This window comes from Microtus pennsylvanicus, chromosome 4 (genome assembly GCF_037038515.1).
Source record: "Microtus pennsylvanicus isolate mMicPen1 chromosome 4, mMicPen1.hap1, whole genome shotgun sequence".
Classification (NCBI taxonomy): Eukaryota; Metazoa; Chordata; class Mammalia; order Rodentia; family Cricetidae; genus Microtus; species Microtus pennsylvanicus.
This window is the reverse complement of record NC_134582.1, coordinates 46,509,143-46,528,979: the sequence shown is the minus strand read 5'-3', so window position 1 is coordinate 46,528,979 and position 19,837 is coordinate 46,509,143. Positions and strand designations below refer to the sequence as shown.

The 19,837-nt window shown below is 51.5% G+C and overlaps 2 protein-coding genes across 5 annotated transcripts in view; one reads left to right on the top strand and one right to left on the bottom strand.

The window, feature by feature from the left end:
* The window catches only part of Psd2 (pleckstrin and Sec7 domain containing 2), a 106,840-nt gene extending 99,211 nt beyond the window's left edge, over nucleotides 1–7,629 (top strand). For all 3 annotated transcript variants that reach the window (XM_075968930.1, XM_075968929.1, XM_075968931.1), the window contains exons 13-15: nucleotides 746–890; nucleotides 4,019–4,162; nucleotides 5,649–7,629. In XM_075968930.1, the coding sequence (XP_075825045.1) occupies nucleotides 746–890; nucleotides 4,019–4,162; nucleotides 5,649–5,858 (499 nt within the window). In that variant the 3' untranslated portion in view covers nucleotides 5,859–7,629. The remainder of the gene's footprint in view (nucleotides 1–745; nucleotides 891–4,018; nucleotides 4,163–5,648) is intronic.
* Nucleotides 7,630–7,680: 51 nt separating this feature from the next.
* Nrg2 (neuregulin 2) overlaps nucleotides 7,681–19,837 on the bottom strand; it is a 188,062-nt gene continuing 175,905 nt past the window's right edge. For both annotated transcript variants that reach the window (XM_075968928.1, XM_075968927.1), the window contains 5 exons: nucleotides 17,453–17,555; nucleotides 15,647–15,770; nucleotides 15,198–15,325; nucleotides 14,393–14,620; nucleotides 7,681–11,719 (listed from right to left, as the gene is read on the bottom strand). In XM_075968928.1, coding sequence (XP_075825043.1) covers nucleotides 10,957–11,719; nucleotides 14,393–14,620; nucleotides 15,198–15,325; nucleotides 15,647–15,770; nucleotides 17,453–17,555 — 1,346 coding nt within the window. In that variant the 3' untranslated portion in view covers nucleotides 7,681–10,956. The remainder of the gene's footprint in view (nucleotides 11,720–14,392; nucleotides 14,621–15,197; nucleotides 15,326–15,646; nucleotides 15,771–17,452; nucleotides 17,556–19,837) is intronic.

Sequence of the window (19,837 nt, the reverse complement as noted above, 5' to 3'; positions counted from 1 at the left end):
TCTAAGAAGCCCGCAGGGGCACCTTGAAGGTTTTTTTTGAATTTATTTATTTATTTATTTATTATATATACAATATTCTGTTTTTGCGTGTATGCCTGCAGGCCAGAAGAGGGCACCAGACCTCATTACAGATGGTTGTGAGCCACCATGTGGTTGCTGGGAATTGAACTCAGGACCTTTGGAAGAGCAGGCAATGCTCTTAACCGCTGAGCCGTCTCTCCAGCCCCCCCACCTTGAAGTTTGAAGTGATAAACTTACTCAATCTTTGACAGACTCAGAGGTTAGGGAAAGGGCTCCCTCTGCCTTTGGCCTGTAAGGCCTTCTACTCTGCGGCACTCCATCTTCTGTGACTAGATACGGGGCATTTTACACATCAGATAAACTTCCCATGAAGGAGACCGGAATGTGAGGGCTGGGGACCGAGTGGGAATGATGACCAGGTGGTGGGAACAGGACAGAGGTTTGCTCACTCAGCTGACCCTAGAGTCCATGGACTCTCGGGACATCAGTCCAGACTGGAGTGGGTTTACTTCATGGGATTCCAGATGGGAGTTCCCTATCCTGTTCTGACCATGCTCTTCCACACACCTGCCCACTTCCCCCTGCTCCCTTCTTCCTGCCCTTGCCTAGGTATTAGGGCCTTCTCTGCCAGACTTCATGCTGAGGACTGGATGCTAGGTGTGGGGAGGGTTGGAGGTCCTATCATGAGAACCTAGAGTCCTTTTATGTCCTCTTTTGTCCCCAGGAGCAAGGAAGAAATGCTGTCCTGGATCCTGCGGATCAACCTAGTGGCCGCCATCTTCTCTGCACCTGCCTTCCCAGCGGCCGTCAGCTCCATGAAGAAGTTTTGTCGGCCACTGCTACCCTCCTGTACCACGCGCCTCTGCCAGGTACAAGCTCCTGGGTTAGGCTGCTGGCCTAAGCTCAGCTTTTTTTCCGGGTCATGTGGCCCTGGGCTGAGGGACACCAGGGAAGGAGAGATATACTACCAACCCACGCTGCACTCACAGTGGGAAGATGGAGACCCCCTGTGTGCTGTGATGGGTAACATGGGCAGTGTGGCTGCATGGGCGTGGTTGTGGGTCTGTGGCATGAATTGAGAGGCTGTGTATGTGTCAAAGGGATAAGTGGCACTTGGCTGGCCCTTCATCCACTGCTCTATTTGATGGTTTAAAGATTTATTTAGTGTGTATGTGTGCATGTATGTGTATATGTGTGTACATTTATGCATGTGTGTGCACATGTGTGTGTCATATCCCACCTAACCCGATCTTCAGTTCTATCCATTTTCTAATAAATGACAGAATTTCATTTTTATTTTTCAAAATTTATGTATAGTGTGTGTGTTCCTGTGTGAGTTTATCTGTGTCAAACACATGCAGGTGCCCACAGAGGCCAGAAGAGGGCCTCAGATTCTTTGGAACTGAAGTAGCTGGCATTTGTGAGCCACCTGGTGTGGGTGCTAGGCACTGAACCTGGTTCCTCTGTAAGAGCAGTAAGCGCTCTTAACTACGGAGCTCTCTCTTCAACACCCCATAATTGCTATATAAAATAATGGCTGGATAAAACTTCATGTGTGTATACACTACATTTTCTGTATGCATTCATCTGTTGATAAACAGCCAGGCTGATTCTGTCACTTGGCTGCTGTGAACAGTGCTGCAAGATGCATAGGTGTGCACCCATGGTTGTGCGTGCACGGGTGTGCAGGTATTGCTGTGGTGTGCTGACTTGATTTCTTTAGATATATTCCCAAGAATGGTATAGTTGGAGCATATGGTAGCTTTTTTTTTTTTGGTTTTTCGAGACAGGATTTCTCTGTAGCTTTGGTGCCTGTCCCGGAACTAGCTCTTGTAGACCAGGCTGGCCTCAAACTCACAGAGATCCGCCTGCCTCTGCCTGCCGAGTGCTGGGATTAAAGGCGTGCGCCACCACCGCCCGGCTATATGGTAGCTTTTTTAAAGTTTTATTATTTTGCATATGTATGCTGTGTTGGGGTGGATCACACATGGCATGGCATGGCATGTTTGGATGTCAGAGGTCTACTTTGTGTAGTCTGCTCTCTCCTCTATTTTTTCATGGGTTCTGGGATCTAATTCAGGTTATCAGGCTTGTTCAGCCAGAAGTTTACCTGCTGAGCTATCTCTGTGACCTCCTCTATTTTTGTTTTTTTGATGAGTTCCATCCCATAGTAATTTTCTCAGCAAATGTACTGACAGTTTATAGTTCCACCCTGTGTGTGCCATCCCTCCAGTCTTCAGGAGACTTTGTGCTCTACTTTCCCTATAAACATTTTTGAAATTTCCTTTATTTTAATTTATGTGTCCTGGTGTTTTTCCTGCATGTATGTCTGTGCACTAGGCATGTGCCTGGTGCCTGCAGAGGCCAGATGAGGGCATAAGATCTCCTGGAACTAGGATTGCAGATGGTTGTGAGCCACCATGTGGGTGCTGGGAATTGAACCTGGGTCTTCTGGGAGAGAAGCCAGCAGTCTTAACCACGGAGCCTTCCCACTAGTTCCCAGTTTTCACTTTTTAGAAACAGTCTGGTGTTGACATTTGTCTTAGTCAGGGTTACTATTGCTGTGATGAAGTCCATGACCAAAAGCAACTCAGGGAGGAAAGGGTTTATCTCACTCACATTCCCATATTACAGTGGAACTGTCTGTCCATCAAAAGCTGTGGCGGCAGCAACCTGCAGGCTGGAGCTGATAGAGGTCATGGAGGGGTGCTGTTTAGTGACCTGCTTCTCCTGGCCTGCTTGGCCTGCTTCCTCTCTCTCTCTCTCTCTCTCTCTCTCTCTCTCTCTCTCTCTCTCTCTCTCTCTCTCTCTCTCTCCTTTTCTTTTTCTTGAGACAGGGTTTCTCTGTGTATCTCTGGCTGTCCTGGAACTCTCTCTGTAGACCAGGCTGGCCTCGAACTCACAGAGATCCGCCTGCCTCTCCTTCCCTGAATGCTGGGATTAAAGGCGTGCGCCACCACCGCTTAGCTTCAACCTGCTTTCTTATAGAACCCAGGACCACCATCCCAGAGATGGCACCATCCATGATGGGCTGGGCCCTCGCTGGGCCCTCCCACATCAATCCCTAATAAAGAACGTACCTTACAGTCCGATCTACCTAGGCATTTTCTCAATTGAGTTTCCCTCCTTTTAGATAACTCTAGCTTGGGTCAAACTGACATAAAACTAGCCAGGACAACATTCTTTTTTTTTTTTTTAAATCTTTAAATACTTTAGTTATATTGCTATGAAAACCCCATCTCACTAATACTACAGATTCTCAGGGTGTTTTGGACAGGAAAGGATAAAGGATGGAGCAGAACTTGAGAACAGAGGGTTGGCAAGCTACAAACTTCCTTCTTCAGCCATTGGCCCCTTTCCTATCAGGGCCTTTGTCTCTCTCTCCACAGAGCTCCAGGGCATTCTGTGTCTGTGGGGAGCTCCTGTGTGTGGGGAGCACAGTGAACACAGACACCCCACATACATACACCACACACACACACACACATCCCATGAGCACACATATGCACACATGCACCCCCTTTGCCCGCACCACAGGTGCGTCCACATATCCGTGCATGCATATTGCTCTAAGGGGCCTCCTCACTGTAGTGAGTGGAGTGTGTGCACTGGACTGTCGACCACAATGTCTCAGTCTACCTTCAGGTGTGATCCAGATCTGCAGCTGTCATGCACACCCGAAGGTGGTTGTGAGACGATCCATGTACTGGAGAGAGGGAGGGATAACTGGGGCCAACCTGACCCTTGGCCCGGCATGCTTGAACGCACGTGTGGAATTCTATGCATGGGGCTCTGGTGGTGGTGTGGACACTCACGTGCAGACCTCAAGCTCTCTTATCTCTTCCTAGGCACTGAGGAGGGCTGATGGCCCTGAGGAGGAGCAATTTGAAGACTCTGGTCAGCACCAGTTTCCCCGTGCTGAAACTGCTTCCGGTGTGAGGAGGTTGGCCCATCCCTGGACATGCCAGACCTCACCGACCTGGGCTTGTCTTTGCAGGAGGAGCAGCTGCGGTCTCATGAGAATAAGTTGAGGCAGGTGACTGCAGAGTTGGCGGAACACAGGTGCCACCCAGTGGAGAGGGGCCTCAAGTCCAAGGAGGCGGAGGAATACCGGCTGAAGGAACACTATCTCACGTTTGAGGTAGGTCTTGGGTGGTGGATGGCAAAGGTCAAAGCTGGGGCCAGAGGAGGAGGCCCGCTCCCATCCTTCACTTCCTGCCATCCACATGCTAGTAGGGACTCTAGTTTGAGACTCCCCCACTGTGAGGTTCTATTAGGTGTAAGCCACAGTGTCCAATGGCCAGTCTTGCAGAGTCTGGCTGTCAAATGTTGACCAGTTTTGCCTATGCCTGGGTTTCTCTAGGAGCCTCCAACGCTTATTCTGCAATATGAAAACAGAGATGACAGCCACTGTAGTGGGCTTTCTCGGGCGAGGCCTGGCTCTCCTCCGTTCTTTGCATGGACCCTAATGTCAATCCTGTGAAAGGGTTTCTATAACTATACCCATTTGACAGAAAGGTGAACTGATGCTCAGAGAAGCCAGAGCACTGGCCTGAGGTGACACACGTAGGAAGAGCAGGACCCAGGATCCTAACCAGTGATGGCTGCAACTCTGGCATCTGAGTCCTCTATTACTTGGCTTAATGTGTGGGGGGAGGACATAAAGCCTGGTAGGCAGAACTGGGGGAAAAGGGCCCCCTTTCCTGATGGTGGGAAAGTCCTGCAGCTCAGAGTCAAGGTGCTCAGATATCACTGAGTCCCCCTCCTAAATATGACAGCAACTTACATTTAAGTGTTTATGAACACATCCATTTCTTCATACCCTTCCCAACACTGGGCATTTGGAGATGTTTTCATCTTCCTTGATCTCACAAGCTTAACAATCATTGCCTCATTATTTTTTTCATTTAGTTTTACATTATTAATTAAAAATACCTCTTTTTATTTATGTGTGCCTGTGTTCATTCTGCACACTTGTTTGCTGATGCCTGTGAAGGCCAAGGGAGGAGATCAGAGCCCCTGATGCTAGAGTTGCAGGTTGTTGTGATCTGCCTAATATGGATGCTGGGAACTGAACTCGGGTCCTCTGCATGAGCAGCAAGCTCTCTTAACCGCTGAGCCATCCCTTCAGCTCCCAAATTTTTAAAGTTTTAATTGGGGCAACACGTAATAAATTGCACCATCTTGATTGCTTTTCAGTGTGTAGCTCAGTAGCATTTCTTCACATTGTACTGATCTCCTGTCTCATTAAATATAATTTCCTTATCCTTCAAAGCACAGATGTTTTAAATATCAATGCGGTCCCATTTGTCCATTTTTGCCTTTATTGCCCACATCTTTCATGTTATATCTAAGAAATTATTGATATTATTTGGATTTTCAAGGTGTAAGTGAGAAGCTGGGCATGATGGGGGCCTGTCCATGATAAGGACAGCCAGCGATACATAGTGTGTGTATTCTGCTTGTTTTTTATTGGATAGTCCATTTCCCTTTCGTCGATTGCAAGAGCTCCCTGCATGCTGAAGAGGGCAGTGCTAGGCTGCTAGTTTTCCAAGATGGCTCCCCCATCTCCATTTTGTTGCCTCTCTTTTGACTTTGCTCTTGGCTTTTGTCTGCCCTTTTCCCAGAAAAGCCGTTATGAGACCTATATCCACCTCTTGTCCGTGAAAATCAAAGTGGGTTCAGATGACCTGGAGCGGATCGAGGCCCGCCTGGCTACTCTAGAAGGGGATGACCCAGCTCTCCGGAAGACACACTCAAGCCCCGCCCTCAGCCTGGGGCACGGGCCTGTGACTGGCAGCAAAGCCGCAAAGGATGCCTCGGCTTCGGATTCTTAGCTGGTGTGGCTGTGCAGGCCCTGGAGACTGGCAGATGTCCCCAGAGGGGGTCAGTGAGCACAATTCCAGTCGGAGGCTGCTTGGACCAAGCGTCAGGCAGTTAAAACTGGCAACCAGAGGGATATGGAGAGCCTTGTGGTCAAGGAGATGCCATTTCATGGCGCTGATCTTCTGTATCCTAGGCCATCTCCGGCCTAGCTCCTCTCCTAGCCCTGGCTGCCCTCAAGTCATGGGGCCTTGCTTTGCAGGTCAGACTTGCTCTAGGGCTGCCATCTGGAGAAGTCAGTCACTGTTGCTTCCCCAGGCCCCTTCTCATCAGGCCGCTCTTTCATCTTGTGTTTGTGAGGATGAGTCTGAACTCGGGGTCTCAGCTTGGATACCTACCCTTTCTCCTCTTTCCTCTCAGTTGACCAGCAGCAGGTCTACGGACCACCAGCAACGCCTTCTCCTTTCCTTTTCCCAGCAACCTTTGCAACCGGTCCAGTTCTCCTGCCTCATATTGCAGTAATCTGAGGCCTAACCTCCACTCAGTGCCAAACTGATTCCACTTGCGTGTGTATCCACCTCTCCTTTTATCCACTCTGAGGACTCTCCTGCCTCTTTTTTATATGGACACAAACATATATAATATATATATGTATGTATGTAAAGAACTCATTTAAGGAAGGTTTGAGAACTACTACCGATTAGAGGATGAACCCAGACAAAGGAACAAGCTCGTCTCAGAGCTGGGCCAGCGAGCAAGGCAGCCTGCTATGGGGCCCTCTGCTGCCCTGACACTCTGGATGGGAAGAAGAAGCCCTTTTCCTCTTCCAGCTGACTTGTGACTCTCGGGCACTTTTCCGGTTGATGCTTTCGGACTAAACAGGATACGCGTGTCACCTCCTCTGTCCCAAGGGTGTCCTTGTGGGGTGATGGCTCAGGAGCACGCCTCTGTTTGCTTGGGTCCTCTTGTGAAGGCCACTAAGGTCTTGAGTGATAGAGTGAGGTGGAGGAAGCTCTCAATTCATGGTCTCGGGGATAAGATGGAGTGGCAAGTTCTTAATTACTGATGTTCTTGTCATTTTTTTAGTGAATGAGAAAAGCCTAGCTAAGGACATAGCTGAGAATAGAGACGTGTGTCCCTCACAGGTTGACACCCTTCACTTAGATGGACAAGTGAGTTGGGGGCCCTCTTGACGCAGCTACTGTGAGCCAGCCTTTCCTGTAGTTTGGCCAACAGTTTGACCTCTTTGGTGACACAAGCCTTGTGACTAAGCGCCTGGAAGGTCTACTCCCATTGGCTGTGGGGAGCTGTCAGTGTGTGGAGAGGCGTAGGGGGTTTAAATCCAAATTGTTTAAATTGGATTAGCTGAAGTGCGTATTATAACCAAACCATCTGGCCCCTTTGTTTTGCTCAGGGGAAGTAAACGCTCATTTGAATGGGATCAGAAAGGCGATTTAGGGGCAGTAAAGAGATCTCAGTTCTTTGTGCTGCTGCCTGAAGGTCCTTTGATTTTCAGGCCAGGGTCCCACCCTTTATGTCATGGGGGTGGGGGATGACAGTGGAGGTGCAAGCTCACTAGCCACAGACACACACGTGCGGTTCCCCAAGCACTAGTCGTGCCTCCCACCAGTAAAGACATTTCTTACTTCCTTAATTGTATAATTCTTTATTTGTAAATTATATACATGTACTACTGTACTAAAATATTATGTACATTATAAAACATACACAAAAATAGAAATTTAAAAAAGATGAGATGAAAATAAATCTAAATCAAAGTTCTAATATTTTTCCTGCATTCTAATAGACCATCATGTTCCTCTTCCCTAACCGTGGCTCCTAACATGCCCAGGAGAACTAATCAAACCCAGGGCCTGACAAAATGGAGTAAGCAGTTTTCTCCATATAGAGGTCATGGTTATTTGCCCAGGGCTCAGGAACTCCCGGTTGCTAACTCTTGACAGACAGCCTTCAACCTCTTTAGTGAGGGGCAACCATGTGGCATAGATTGTTGCTGGGTGCTGGGATGGTGGTGAAGGAGGTCCACTCCCTGTCTCCATGGGTCTCACAGATATGGGGGGTCTCGGGGAAGTGGTTATCATTGCCATTGGGGATTCTGAGAGAGGCTGGGGAAAGACACTAAATGTGATACTAAAAAGAAAATAATTTGGGGAGCAGGGAAGAGAATTTTGACCTACGAAGCTGCCTGAATGTCCTGAGTGTTCCAGGGGACAGGGTAGTGGAAGGGAAGTTGCTTGAAGTGATTGCAATGCTTCCTGAAAGGCCACACACTCAAGTTTTCCCCAAGGCTGAAACCTGAGAGTCAGGGTGGGCAAGAGGGTCTCTCTGGTCAAGCGTGCTCCTGAGGCCCAACCAGACACGTCCAGGGAGTAGGTGGCTGATATAATGAGGAGAGAGCCGAGGAGCTAGGTTAGGTTCTATCCTTGGACTCTGGCAGGTACCTTAGAATACAGGGCAGATGATAAAGGAGCAAAATGGGGTCAGGTACAAGTTCACTAAGTCAACCGGGGTCGTATACAGATAGGAGAGTTCATTTGAGTCACAGCGGTGGTTTCTGAATGAAAACCGAGAAGGCAACGACTGAGAGCCCTCACAGAGCCTAAGTGAGGGCTCTAACCTGGATCGCACTAAGATCTGATCGGTGGACTCATTAAGAGGTCATAGCCGTTAACCTGGGGTCACATAGAGATCAGAGGTCGTATGTAAGGATTACCGCCCTAAGAAAGCTCTCAAGGCAACGGCAAACAGATAGCGGAGGGGTCTAACGCAGTCACTGGCTGGGGCCTGGAAGACGTCCACGATCTACAGGTTTAACATTCAGCCTAGTAATTTTCCCCTACTTTTTTCCTTTGTAAAAAGTGACCCCTTCAGCACCCACCAACAAATATAATGATGAATTTTCAAGTTTAGACTTTTCTTAATCATCTCCTCATCGAGTTTTTGCCACTTTGTTATTCAAGGTTGCAAGGCTCAGGATTCTGTCCCCACCACCATCAAGGTAGCTGTCTTCTAGACAATCTCTCAGGAGCGGTGCTGGCCCATCTCCATGTGACCTCCACAGCAGCTCGCTGAGGTATACAGTGTCTTCCTCATCTCTCACTAAGCAAATTGTGGGTTGGAGAAAGCACAGAGCTAGCGAGGGCCAAACTGGCGCTCAGATTCGGTCCTTGTTGCTCTGTGCCTCTCTGTCCCGTTACTCTGTTAGTGTGACATTCAAGGACGCACATAAGCATACGTAAATATCTACACATTCACCCCAGCTCTTTGGAGAGGAGGCTTCAGGTCCAGGAGGCTGGAATCTTGGTTTCTGGTATTCTAGGTGGCTGATGAGAAAGACTCTTCACCCCGGACTCCATCTGCCTCCTCCACGCCTGAGTTCAGACCTTCATCAGAGCTGCAGGTTTAGACAGGCCCTGGCTCTGAGGGGGTATAAAATTGGGGAAAGAGCAATACCCTGTGGGCTTAGAAGCGCAGCTGCTGTGGTCCTTCTGGCAATGAGGGTATCCATTATGCTGTCTTACATGTCCAGACTCTGCCTGTGACGTGCCTGAAGCCCCAAGGGTCATCTTTGTCTCCGCTGCCCCAGTGCCAACCCCACAACCCTTCCCTTTTCACCCACCTGGGTGGGAAACTGTTGCCTCAGTCCAGCCTCCTAGCTCCAGGGCAGGGACTGGGCCAGAGTTCTGAGGCTGAGTTTAAAGCAGAACAATTTGCGTCAGTCCCTTGGCTGGGTTCCCCAGCACCCAGGGGCGACACCTTATAAATGATTTGGAAGGAAGACTTGGAACAGGTCCTTGGAACTGGGGCCAGCGGGACTGGAGAGAGGGTCACTTCCGCTCAGGGACTGCCCTGGCCCTCTCCAATCTATTCCAGTACCCACAGGGCCCAGATCCTCCTGTCTTCCCTCCTCAGCTGGGCCAGGTACACACAGTCAAACAGGAGTTATTTCTGATTTTATTTATAATATAAAAATGTTCAAGTGTCAACAGTCAGGTGTTTGGACATGTCAGGGTTCCCATCTGTTCCTGTTTGGGACTTTGTTTGTTTCCTTTTTAGACAATTGCCTTTTTTGACAAATTAGCATTGGATCCAGTTGTGAGGGTAGGTGAGGGCAGTATTGGAGGATGAAGTCATAGGTGGGTTGGGAGCTGGGCTGTGAGAAGGACATGGTGTTACTTTATTGCTAAAAGGGGAATCGAATACACTGTCGGAGTGGCTCTTCTGGGTCCCAGCGTGACCATGCATTCAATCTAAAGAATCTGAAATGCAAAGGACATGCAGGCGTAAAATAGAAAAGACGACCTGTAAACGAAGGTGCTGCAGAGGACAGAGTACCCTGGAGGCCGCAGGAGGAGGAGCTATGAAGGTTGGGCCCCTGGTAGTGCTGCCCCTCCCTAGGCCGGGGGCTGGTGGGGAGACCGCCTTCTCTGTCCTCTTTCCCTTAGCAGCCTTGAGGAGCGGGGAGGACTCCTCCCCATTCTAGTTGCTGTAGTTGGGGGGCTATGTCTCCCCCTAGAAGTAACCTGACCTCAATTCCAGCTCTAGGCAAGGATCCCTGCCCTCTCTGCCCGAGATTCCAGATCTGAACAGGGGAAGATCAAATTCTGCCTTGTCTCCATTTTCTTCCTCACTGTCCACTACCCTCAGGGCCAGTAGAACCTCGATCTCTTCTTTCCCTGCCTTTTCTCACCCTCACCGGTTTGAGATCCTACAAGCGCCCATCCCCACCCTGCACCCCAGACGACTCTCCAGGAGCCCCAGATTAGCATACAGCAAAAGGCACCACAATATAGGTTTCTATTAAAGAGTCAAAAAATTGGCCCATCTCTCTTTTTTTTTGTTGTTTCTTTTTTTTTCCGAAGCTGTAAATCAGGATGTTACATATAAATAGTTTCCCTATAAAAACGTCTTTGCCGTTAGCTAGTATTATAAGACAATTTTTTGCTAAAATGAAAATAAAACATTTTGTTATACTTTTTTCCTTTTTATAGAAAATAAAAATATTTTTATTTCTTTGTTCGCTCCTATTCCCTCTCCAGTCGGTGGTCTCCGCTCTCCTTGGAGACGTGGGGCGGGCGAGGCGGGGGGCGCCTAGAGGGGCCCCGAGTCCTGCTTGGCCCTCGTGGGCGGCCCACGGCTGTGTCTGCTGCTGGCGCGCGTGCTGTGGCTGTCCAGGGAGTAGTAAGTCCTGCTGTCGGCCGCCGGACACAGCGGCGGCGAGTCCGAGCGCAGCGCGTCGTGCGCCGCCCGCAGGCCGAGGAAAGGCGTGCTCTCGGCCGCCAGCGCCCCGTCCGCGTCGTCCGCCTCGTCGTCCGAGGCCGACACCGAGCCGCAGCCCGAGCCGCTGCTCAACGACAGCGAGTCCCGCGCCGCGCGTGCGCGCTGCGCCGCCAGCCCGTTGAGGCGCGAGCGCCGCCAGCGCCGCGGCCCCGCTGACGTCCTGCGGAACGCGCCGCGCGTGCGTGGCCGCGGCGGCGGCGGGGGCGCGCACTCCTGCGTGGTCTCGTACTCGTCGTCCTCCGGGATGCGGAAGGGGCTGGCGGGGAGGCTGCCCAAGCTGCCGCCCAGCGCGCAGGCGCTGCGCCGCGGTCCGGGCCCCGCCGCAGGGTAGTAGTAGCTGTCGTAGCTGCGCTGCATGTCCGCGCCGGACCCCGGCCCAGGGCCCGGCGGCGCCGGGTGCCGCAGGAGCGGCTGCTGCTCCGCCAGGCGGTAGCTGATGGGCGCGGCGGGCGGCAGCGACACGGCATGCGCAGAGTTGGGCGACGTGATCTCGAAGGTCGGCACCTGCGTGGCCAGCGAGTAGTGGAAGTCCACGGGCGAGAGGCGCGCGGGCGTGGTCAGGGCCGACACGTACCTGCGGGAGAGACAGAAGCGTGGGTCGGGTAATCTGGTTGTAGGGCCAGAAAGGTCCCAGTCCTAAGAGTGAAGGCTGTGGCTCTGACCTCGTTCAGTTTCCGTGATCCCTCTCCGCTTGCATAGATAACTGTAGTGTTTACTCCGGAGTGAGGCTGGGCGATTTCAGAAATGTACTCGGGTAGTACCCTAGCCCAGTGTCTGCCCTTCACTAAGCATCCGTAAGTGGTCATTTGCTGTGGGGATGCTCATTCTCCGGGGCACGCTCACCTTGGGGCGTTTTATATGTGGTCTCATCTGTTCTGGAGACTCTGAAGGTGAGGGCCATACTACACACAGGAAAAAGAGACTCAGACATTTAAGTGTCAAGGACGTAATGACCAAGATGTGGCCCTACCTGTTCTTTCTGAATCAACTGACTCTCTCCTCCCCATTTCACCAAGACACCACTAGGTGTCTCTTCTTGGAGCCAATGACTCCCAGGTCCACGACGGCCTGTTTTTGCTAATACCTCCTAGTGTGAATCCTGGGTACCTATCCCTGGGATTTGAATGCGGTTTAGGCAGAAACTAGTAAGGCTACTTTGAGAGACCACCATTCAGAGGCTCGTTGGGTTTGAGCTCAACCGCCCTAGCACGAATGAATGACTATTAGCCCAAGGCATGGCTTGAGAGAGGGAAATCCCAAAAGCTGCTACAGGAAAGTGACACCGGGTGGGCTCCTCAAGCCAGAGCAGATAATACTAAGATAAGACGGGTCTCTATTCCCCTTACTTCCTTGAAAAGTTTGCTATTGCTAATAGATCTCCAGGGTGGCAACGGGACCACACACCTGCACTAGGACAGCTTGCCCTTCCTGACCTATCACCTCACTCCTGTCTGGTTTTCCCAGAGGTCAGAGTCACCCGTGGAGCCTGGAACATTGGGTTTTGCTCTTCACAATCCACCTTGTGAGCCTTCAGCCTCCACCATTATCCATACTCCATTACAGGAATCACTCCCGGCCATGCCTTTCTTCCAGACTGCATTCCATGTTCCTGACTGCACTCTGGAACTGGCTTAGTGTCCTTCCTACTCTCTTACGGGATCAGGAATCAGTTGCCTGCTCACTTCCCTTTCCTACACACAGAGCTATTTAACTGCTGGGTGCTACCCACTCCTCTCCTGAGGCACACTCTCCAGTCATGCCACCACCTTGGGGTCTCTTTACTCTAGGAAGTTCCCAGAGCAAACAAAACAACCCCCCCCCCCCTTTTCCAGTCAAAACCAAGCCAACCGAACAAATCCAACCTCAGCTCTGCTAAGGATGCCCTTCCTATTTAGCTCTACCTCCCAAGCGAGCAGAAGCCAAGGGCCCTTGGTGTCTGTGTGTCCCCACCCTGCCTGCTGAGCTCCGTGACTTCTCTCACTCAACCTGCTTCTCTTCAGCGCACTCTTAAGTGTTTCCGTTAGAACAGCTGCAGAGTACACCACGTCTGAAAAACGTTCCTCTCCCATCTCCCTGCCGAGGGTCTTCCCACCCACCTAGGGCCAGGGTTACCACGGAAGACAACAGAGACAGGTGTGAATGAGGCAGGGTCCTTTATCAGTCCCATGTATAGCAGTTGTTGTTCCTTCTTATCTACACAGAAGGAACAAATTTTGAGGCGGAGGGCTGGGCTTGGAGAGAAGAATCTGGGTGCTTCTTGGAATCAGTAGTTGGAGCGGGCTTCTCTGCCCTGGGGTGGTGTCTGTGCTTAGCACATGTAAAAACTGCTCAGGAGTTGTGGTTTGTCCCTCGCTTGGAATAAGAGCAGGTAGGTCAGCTCTGGGGATGCTTCACTAGCCCAGGCCTGGCATAGAGTCATTTGAGTAGGAAAGAGGTAGAATTGCCCTCCATCCTGAGCCTCCCCTGCCGTGGTGTCTCCTCCTCTGCTTTCCTCTCACAGACCTAGCTGGCCTGACAGCCACTGCAAAGCCCATTAGGGTGGGGCCTCGTTCCCAGGACTCCTGGTGTGGAGTCGGGGAAGAAGGGAATTTCCTCTGTGTGTGTGTGTGTGAAAACGTGTGCCACAGAGTGTGTCTGGAGGTCAGAGGACAACTTGTGGGAGTTGGTACTCTCCTTCCACCTTGTGGACTCTAGGAATTAGACTTAGACTGCCAGGTTTGGTGGGCAAGCTTATTTGCCACTGGGCACCCTTGCCAGCCTCAGGGAAAGAGAAACGTCCTGGTCCTTAGTTCATGGGCTTCTCAGGATCCCAGCCATGCCTTTGGGGTGCTGATGCTGACAGTCCGAGATCACCCTTGGCTTATGTCCTTGCCCTCTGGTGAGTACCCTTGAAAATAACCGTTTTCCTAGCTTCTAATTTCCTTGGTCTTGGCGTCTTTCTGTTTCTGCTGAGGTGATACTGGGAACCAGACAACCTTGGGTCCTGGGTGTATGGAACAGCCCTCTTTGTCCCTGATGCTTATGCGTGGTTGTTAACGTTCCCTGATAGGATAAACTATGTGGTCACTCCAGCCAGAATCCACTGAGCTAGATATAGTTCTAATCCCAGGAGACCCCCCTAACCTTTCTGGGACCTTGTTTGAGGTTCTTGGCAATGCCTCTGAGGCACCCTAAGGGTCAGCTTTGGGCTGGGAGTGACAACTTTCTAGCCAAGGTGGGGTGCAGTCAAGGGGTAGTAGAAACTGACCTCTCACTGTGCGGAGAGTCACGCAGGGAGTCTATGGAGTCGTGGTAGGGTGGCATGGCAGCCCTGCGCCGCTCCTCCTGGCTGTAGGCCGCTGCCCTCCGTGCTCGCGCCTCCACACAGGCTGGGCTGTTGCACTTGCTGGTGCCCACTGATGACAGCATGATGCCTGACTGGGAATCCGAGGTCAGGCTCTCCGAACGTTCCAGGCTCCACGTGTGGCTCTCATGTCTGGGAACACCAGATAGAGTGAGCTGATAGGTCAGGAAGGGCAAGCTGTTCTAGTGCAGGTGTGAGGTCCCATAGCCACCCTGCTCTTAGTTCTTCAGCTCCTCTGAGGCTCCCTTAGATCCCTGTCCTTTCTACTCTGGGGTGATGTGGAGTTTCACAGATGCTCAACCCTGATCATGGGAGAAGGAAGGCTGGGATCCTGTGGTTGGTGAGTTGCCATGTGTAGAGGCTCCTTCCTTTGCTCCTGCCACTAACATCCCCAGCTGGGACACTGCCACCCCCATGTTCTTTAGCTGTTCCTCAGGATCCCAGCCTCAGAGGCCAGTATGCAAAGCCTCTGACTATTGCATGGAACTCTCCATGGAAGGAGGGACCAGCCTTGTTATTTTTCTAGCTGTAGGAACTATTGTGCGTGTGCGGGCAGGTTGCCCCAGTACTGGAGAGTCAGGTGGACTGTGATCGGTATGCAAACACACGAGGAGATATCAACTAGCTGTGGAGATATCAACTAGCTGTGGACGATTGAATGACAAAGCACAGGAATCAGCAGGATTCTGTGGGCCCTGCTGCTGCTCACCTGTGGCTGGAGGTGGGCGTGGCTGTGGAGCAGTGGTGAGAAGGTGAGCAGGAGTGGCTCCCAGAGAATGTGGTCTCAGTTTCCCTCCGGATCACGTGGTCTGTGGTGGGCACATTTTTGGAGATGTACTGGAATGGACAGAAAGTTGGGAGGAGTTAGCGATGGAGACTAGATAGGCTCCCTTCACGGGTGGTGGGGCAAGTGATGAGCACCAAGCTCTAGGTTAAAGGGTGACCCCCCTGAGTGAGATGTGACTTGATGGTGGATCAGTGATGGCCCCCACAACCAACCCCCCTCCCCCATTCTTCCTTATGGAAATGAGCAGAGTGAAGCCAGGTCCTTGGTGAGTTAGTGCCCCACACACAGGACTGCCCTGGCCCATGCTTCCAGCCAGAGACGGTTGCTATCCAGCGAGCTAAGAGGGGGGCAGGTCTGGGAACACCACTCACATCAGCCATCTGGATCTCCTCAGGGTCCAGCCGAGGGTGGCTGGGCCCGTTGGCCAGGCTCCGGTTCTGGTGGGCTGGACACATGTTCTGCCGGAGATGGTTATGCATCTGTCTCCGCTGTTTTCTACGTAGGGAGAGGATAGGTGAGCCTCGCATGGCTCCCCCAAAGGGACGGAATTCCCTGGCTGTTCTTCCAGGGAGATTGGGCAATGCACATAACCCCATCGCTTTGTACTGTGTGGCAAAGTTCTGGGGTTCATAAAGATATTTTTCTTTTTTTTAAATGAAGATATTTTTCTGCCTCCATCTGTAATGTAGAACCCCTTGCCATCCCAAAGACCACTGACCACAGAAAGCCCATAAATGACTCTCGCTCCGCGCTAGCCTCTCCCTCCCTCATCTGCTTAGTAATTGTTTATTGGGATTTTACTGTGTTCCAGATTCTGCTTTGGAACAGATGAGGTAAACATGGTCTGTGCTTCATGCAGCCTGGGGCCAGGAGGGGAGATGGAGAGTAAATAACACGTAAATGAATGGTCGCTTCCAGGGAAGTTTTATAAAGAAGATAAAACAGAACGCTATGATTCAGGAGCCAGGCCAGTAGGACTCCCATATACTGATACATAATAAATGCTCAGAAAATTATTTTATCATATACAACTGTAATTATCACTCCTATGGCTCTAATTCTCCCTGCTCGTCAGCATCCCATTTTTCGCCCCAGGTTTGCCTCTTGCTGCCTCCCTCCACCCAGCTTGCTGCTTCCTGGGACAGCCAGCATTGGATCCTGGGCAGCATTCTGCCCTACACTCCAGCCTCTCTACCGGTTTGTGTCTTCTCTCCTTAGGCCCTAGCCTGAAGGCCACTTCATAGGGAAAGCCCTTCTGCTCTCCAAATGAGGATAGGGGCTTCAAAAACATGTCTTGGAGGCAAAGATGTAGTGGAAGAAGGGGACCTCTGTGGATCCTAGGGCAGTCGGGGCTGTGTAGTGAGGCCCTGCCTCCAAACAAACAGCAACAAAAAGTCCCAAGCCAAACATGCCCTGGGGCCACTTGCTTGGAGCCTGCTCACGCTCCTGGGGCTGGGCCGAGTGTCAGCAGTGCAAAAGTTTAGAGCAGTAAGGAGGAAAAGCAGCCGGTCAGAACTGGCGCTTCTTTCTTCAGTTCCCGGACTCTACTTCTTTGGCCCAGTCCCACCCCCTCCTTCCTTCCCTGCCTTTCTGGTTCAGGTTAGGTTCCATCCAAGATGAGGTCAGCAGGACCTTCAGCCCCATCTGTAGGGCAGCAGGAGTCCAGACCCAGGGACTCAGCTTCTGAAATGGTAACTGTCTAGGCTCACTTTCCAGATCTAAACAAATACTGCACCACCCCAGCCTTCGTTGGCTCCACACCACCTAAAGTCTCACATCAAGGTTTTATGGAGGCACCTGAATCCCAGATATCTTTGGTTTCTACCCACTCTTTCTGATCCTGCCTTTCTGCTCTGAGCGGTCTGGGCTGCCGTCTCTGGCTTATCTTTCAGTTTGCCTCTACTACACTTCCCAGCTTTCCCAGCTGCTGCCCCGACCTGCCCTGAGATAGCCCAATTGCTCCAGGTCCTGTGGGAGATAGGAGAGCTGGGTTTGAACCAAGACTTTCCCTGTGCCTGTCCCGTAGAACTACAGCCACAGAGGCCCTGAGACTACTGGGAACAGGAAGCTATAGGCTGGGCAGAATAGGTACAGGGAAAAAGTTCTGTTCTCACAAAAACATATTGGAGGCTACCCCCTGGCTTGGCCTGTTCTCCGCTTGAGCATGTAACACTCACTTGGTCTTGCAGTAGGCGACCACACAGACGATGCCCACGACCAGCAGAGCCACACAGATGCCAGTAATTGTCAGGACTCTCTTCTGGTACAGCTCCTCAGCCTCTGCAGGGGCAGAGCAGGAACAGAGCCCATGGAGATGCTTGTATATGACCTCCCTATTCCCAAGCTGTGGGTGCCCTCAGCACAGGCTCTGGCCCCTCCTGCCATCCCTTCTCCTTAACTCCCCTCAGATTCCCCCTACACCTGGTCATCCCTCCCCAAGCCCCATATCTGCCCAGTGCACATGAGTGGGAAATGCAAGGGATGGAGGAGGGGATGGAGTAGGGGTGAAGTTCCAAGGCCACAGTAGAGGGGAGGCAACACCTTGACCAGCACCCCTGCACTGCTCATGGCGGCCCAGCAGAGGGTTGTTCCTCACGGCAATGAACAGAGGCCCAGGGCAAAGGCCTTGCTCAGGCACCCCGATTCCCTAAGAAGGGGTGGTGATAGGACATCAGGCCCAGATTTAGGAGGGGTGCTAGGGCCAGAAGCAGGAACACAGCATATTGGGCCTAGAGGGGGTATGGAAAGAAAGGCCTTTCTCCATTCCCACAGTCTGGTCAGGGTAGTGCCTTGGCTCACTGGACCTTGTTGTCTGCTGGAGAGGCCTACCAGGGACAGCACAGCTCCACCTAGCATGCAGGGATGTTGTGTGCACAAGGAGCAGGCCCCACCTTCACTAACGAGCTAGGTGAGTCTGAGCCAAACTGTTCGCCTTCCCTCTGTGCCTGGTATGGCCACCCCTGCCCCTCTGAAACAGAGAAAGCCAGGAGGCAGACAAGGAAAAGGCAACAGCACTGGCTACAGCCCAGGCCATATCTCAGCGAGCCCACCTTACTCAGACCTGCTGGCTGGTACTGCCACCTTCTCTGCTACCAGTTCAGTGATAAGTAGATGCAGGCCCTCCGTGATTGGCAGAGCTCTGAGAACTGTCTCTGATCTCTCAGATTTATGTTACCTCCTGTGTACACCAGCAACTTCATAGCTACAAACCTTCCGGACACTCACATGTCTAAGCTATGGCTCCTGGAGTCACAGACGCTCATACATGGGAATCTGCACACACAGCTGACCACATGCTACAGAAATGGGTATACATGCATGCCCAAGCACACTGAGTTACATTCAGCCAGAGTTTAACCAATCTCTGACCACTGAGCTTTACTCTGTTAATCTACCAGGCCTCCCCAGTCAATGTCTCCATCACTTCTTGGAGACCACTCTGCTCATGATTGTAGACAGCTTCCACTGGCTGGACTGTGGTGACACACACCTTTAATCCCAATACTCGGGAGGCAGAGGCAGGCGGATCTCTGTGAGTTCAAGGCCAGCCTGGTCTACAGAACGAGTTTCAAGACAGGCTCCGTAGCTACATAGAGAAACTCTGTCTCGAAACAAAATAAAACAGCTTCCACATTATCAAGCCCTGGCACTTGGCCTGGTGCCCCGGAACTTTGGTGGTGCTCCTCAGTGGCTTGACTTTTCTGCAATGGCTGCTTCTTTCTCTTAACCCATGCCAAACGAACCAAGACTCCCAGGCCTCTTTCTTTCCTCCACTCTTTCTTGGCACCATCTAGACAGACTTTCAGTCCTATGGGTATGCATTCCCCATTTCCGTCTCCTGCCCTGATTCTCCCTGCTTCTCGGCTCAATATCTATGAGCCATAACCAGCCAAACTACGGTCAGTCGAAACCCCAGTAGCCTAGATTTCTCCACACCTGCCTGCCCATATCATTAGCAAGGCTTCTCTACGTGTCCCACCCTCTCTTCCCACCTCTCTGGTTCATCCAAAAGTCATCTCAGCATTGCTTTTGAAGTGAGGCATAGATCTGACCAGTGAGCATTTTCACTACTGCTTCTGTAGTCCAGGAGGGGGCCCCCCTCAACTAGAGATGGCCATCTTCTGGCAGGCCTTTCTGCTTGCGCTTCTAACCCTGACTCATCCCCATGCTCCGCAGGTACCAGCAATAACGCAGCTCATTCTAGTCTGCTGCTGCTTAGAAACACGACGGCCGCTCATTGCAAGCATAAAAATCAAGGGCTTCCTGTATTTTCAAGGCCCCCGATTACCTAGTTTCACATTCCTTTTGGATCTTGTCTGTGGTTTGTTGTGCTTGGAGTCAGCTGCAGCATCTCTGTCCACTGAGTAACGCAAGCCTACATGTACTGTATCCCCGCCTTCACCACTCTTCCCCAGGTGTTTGGAGGGCTGGCTGCCAGATGGTACCATGTAGGACACACCTCTTCTTGATCGTAAGTTACAGTAGTTCTCTACTGCAGCCTAGCCAAACCCGGAGCTCACTTGCTTTTATTATTTATTTTTTCTGTGTCAGTTGTCAACAGT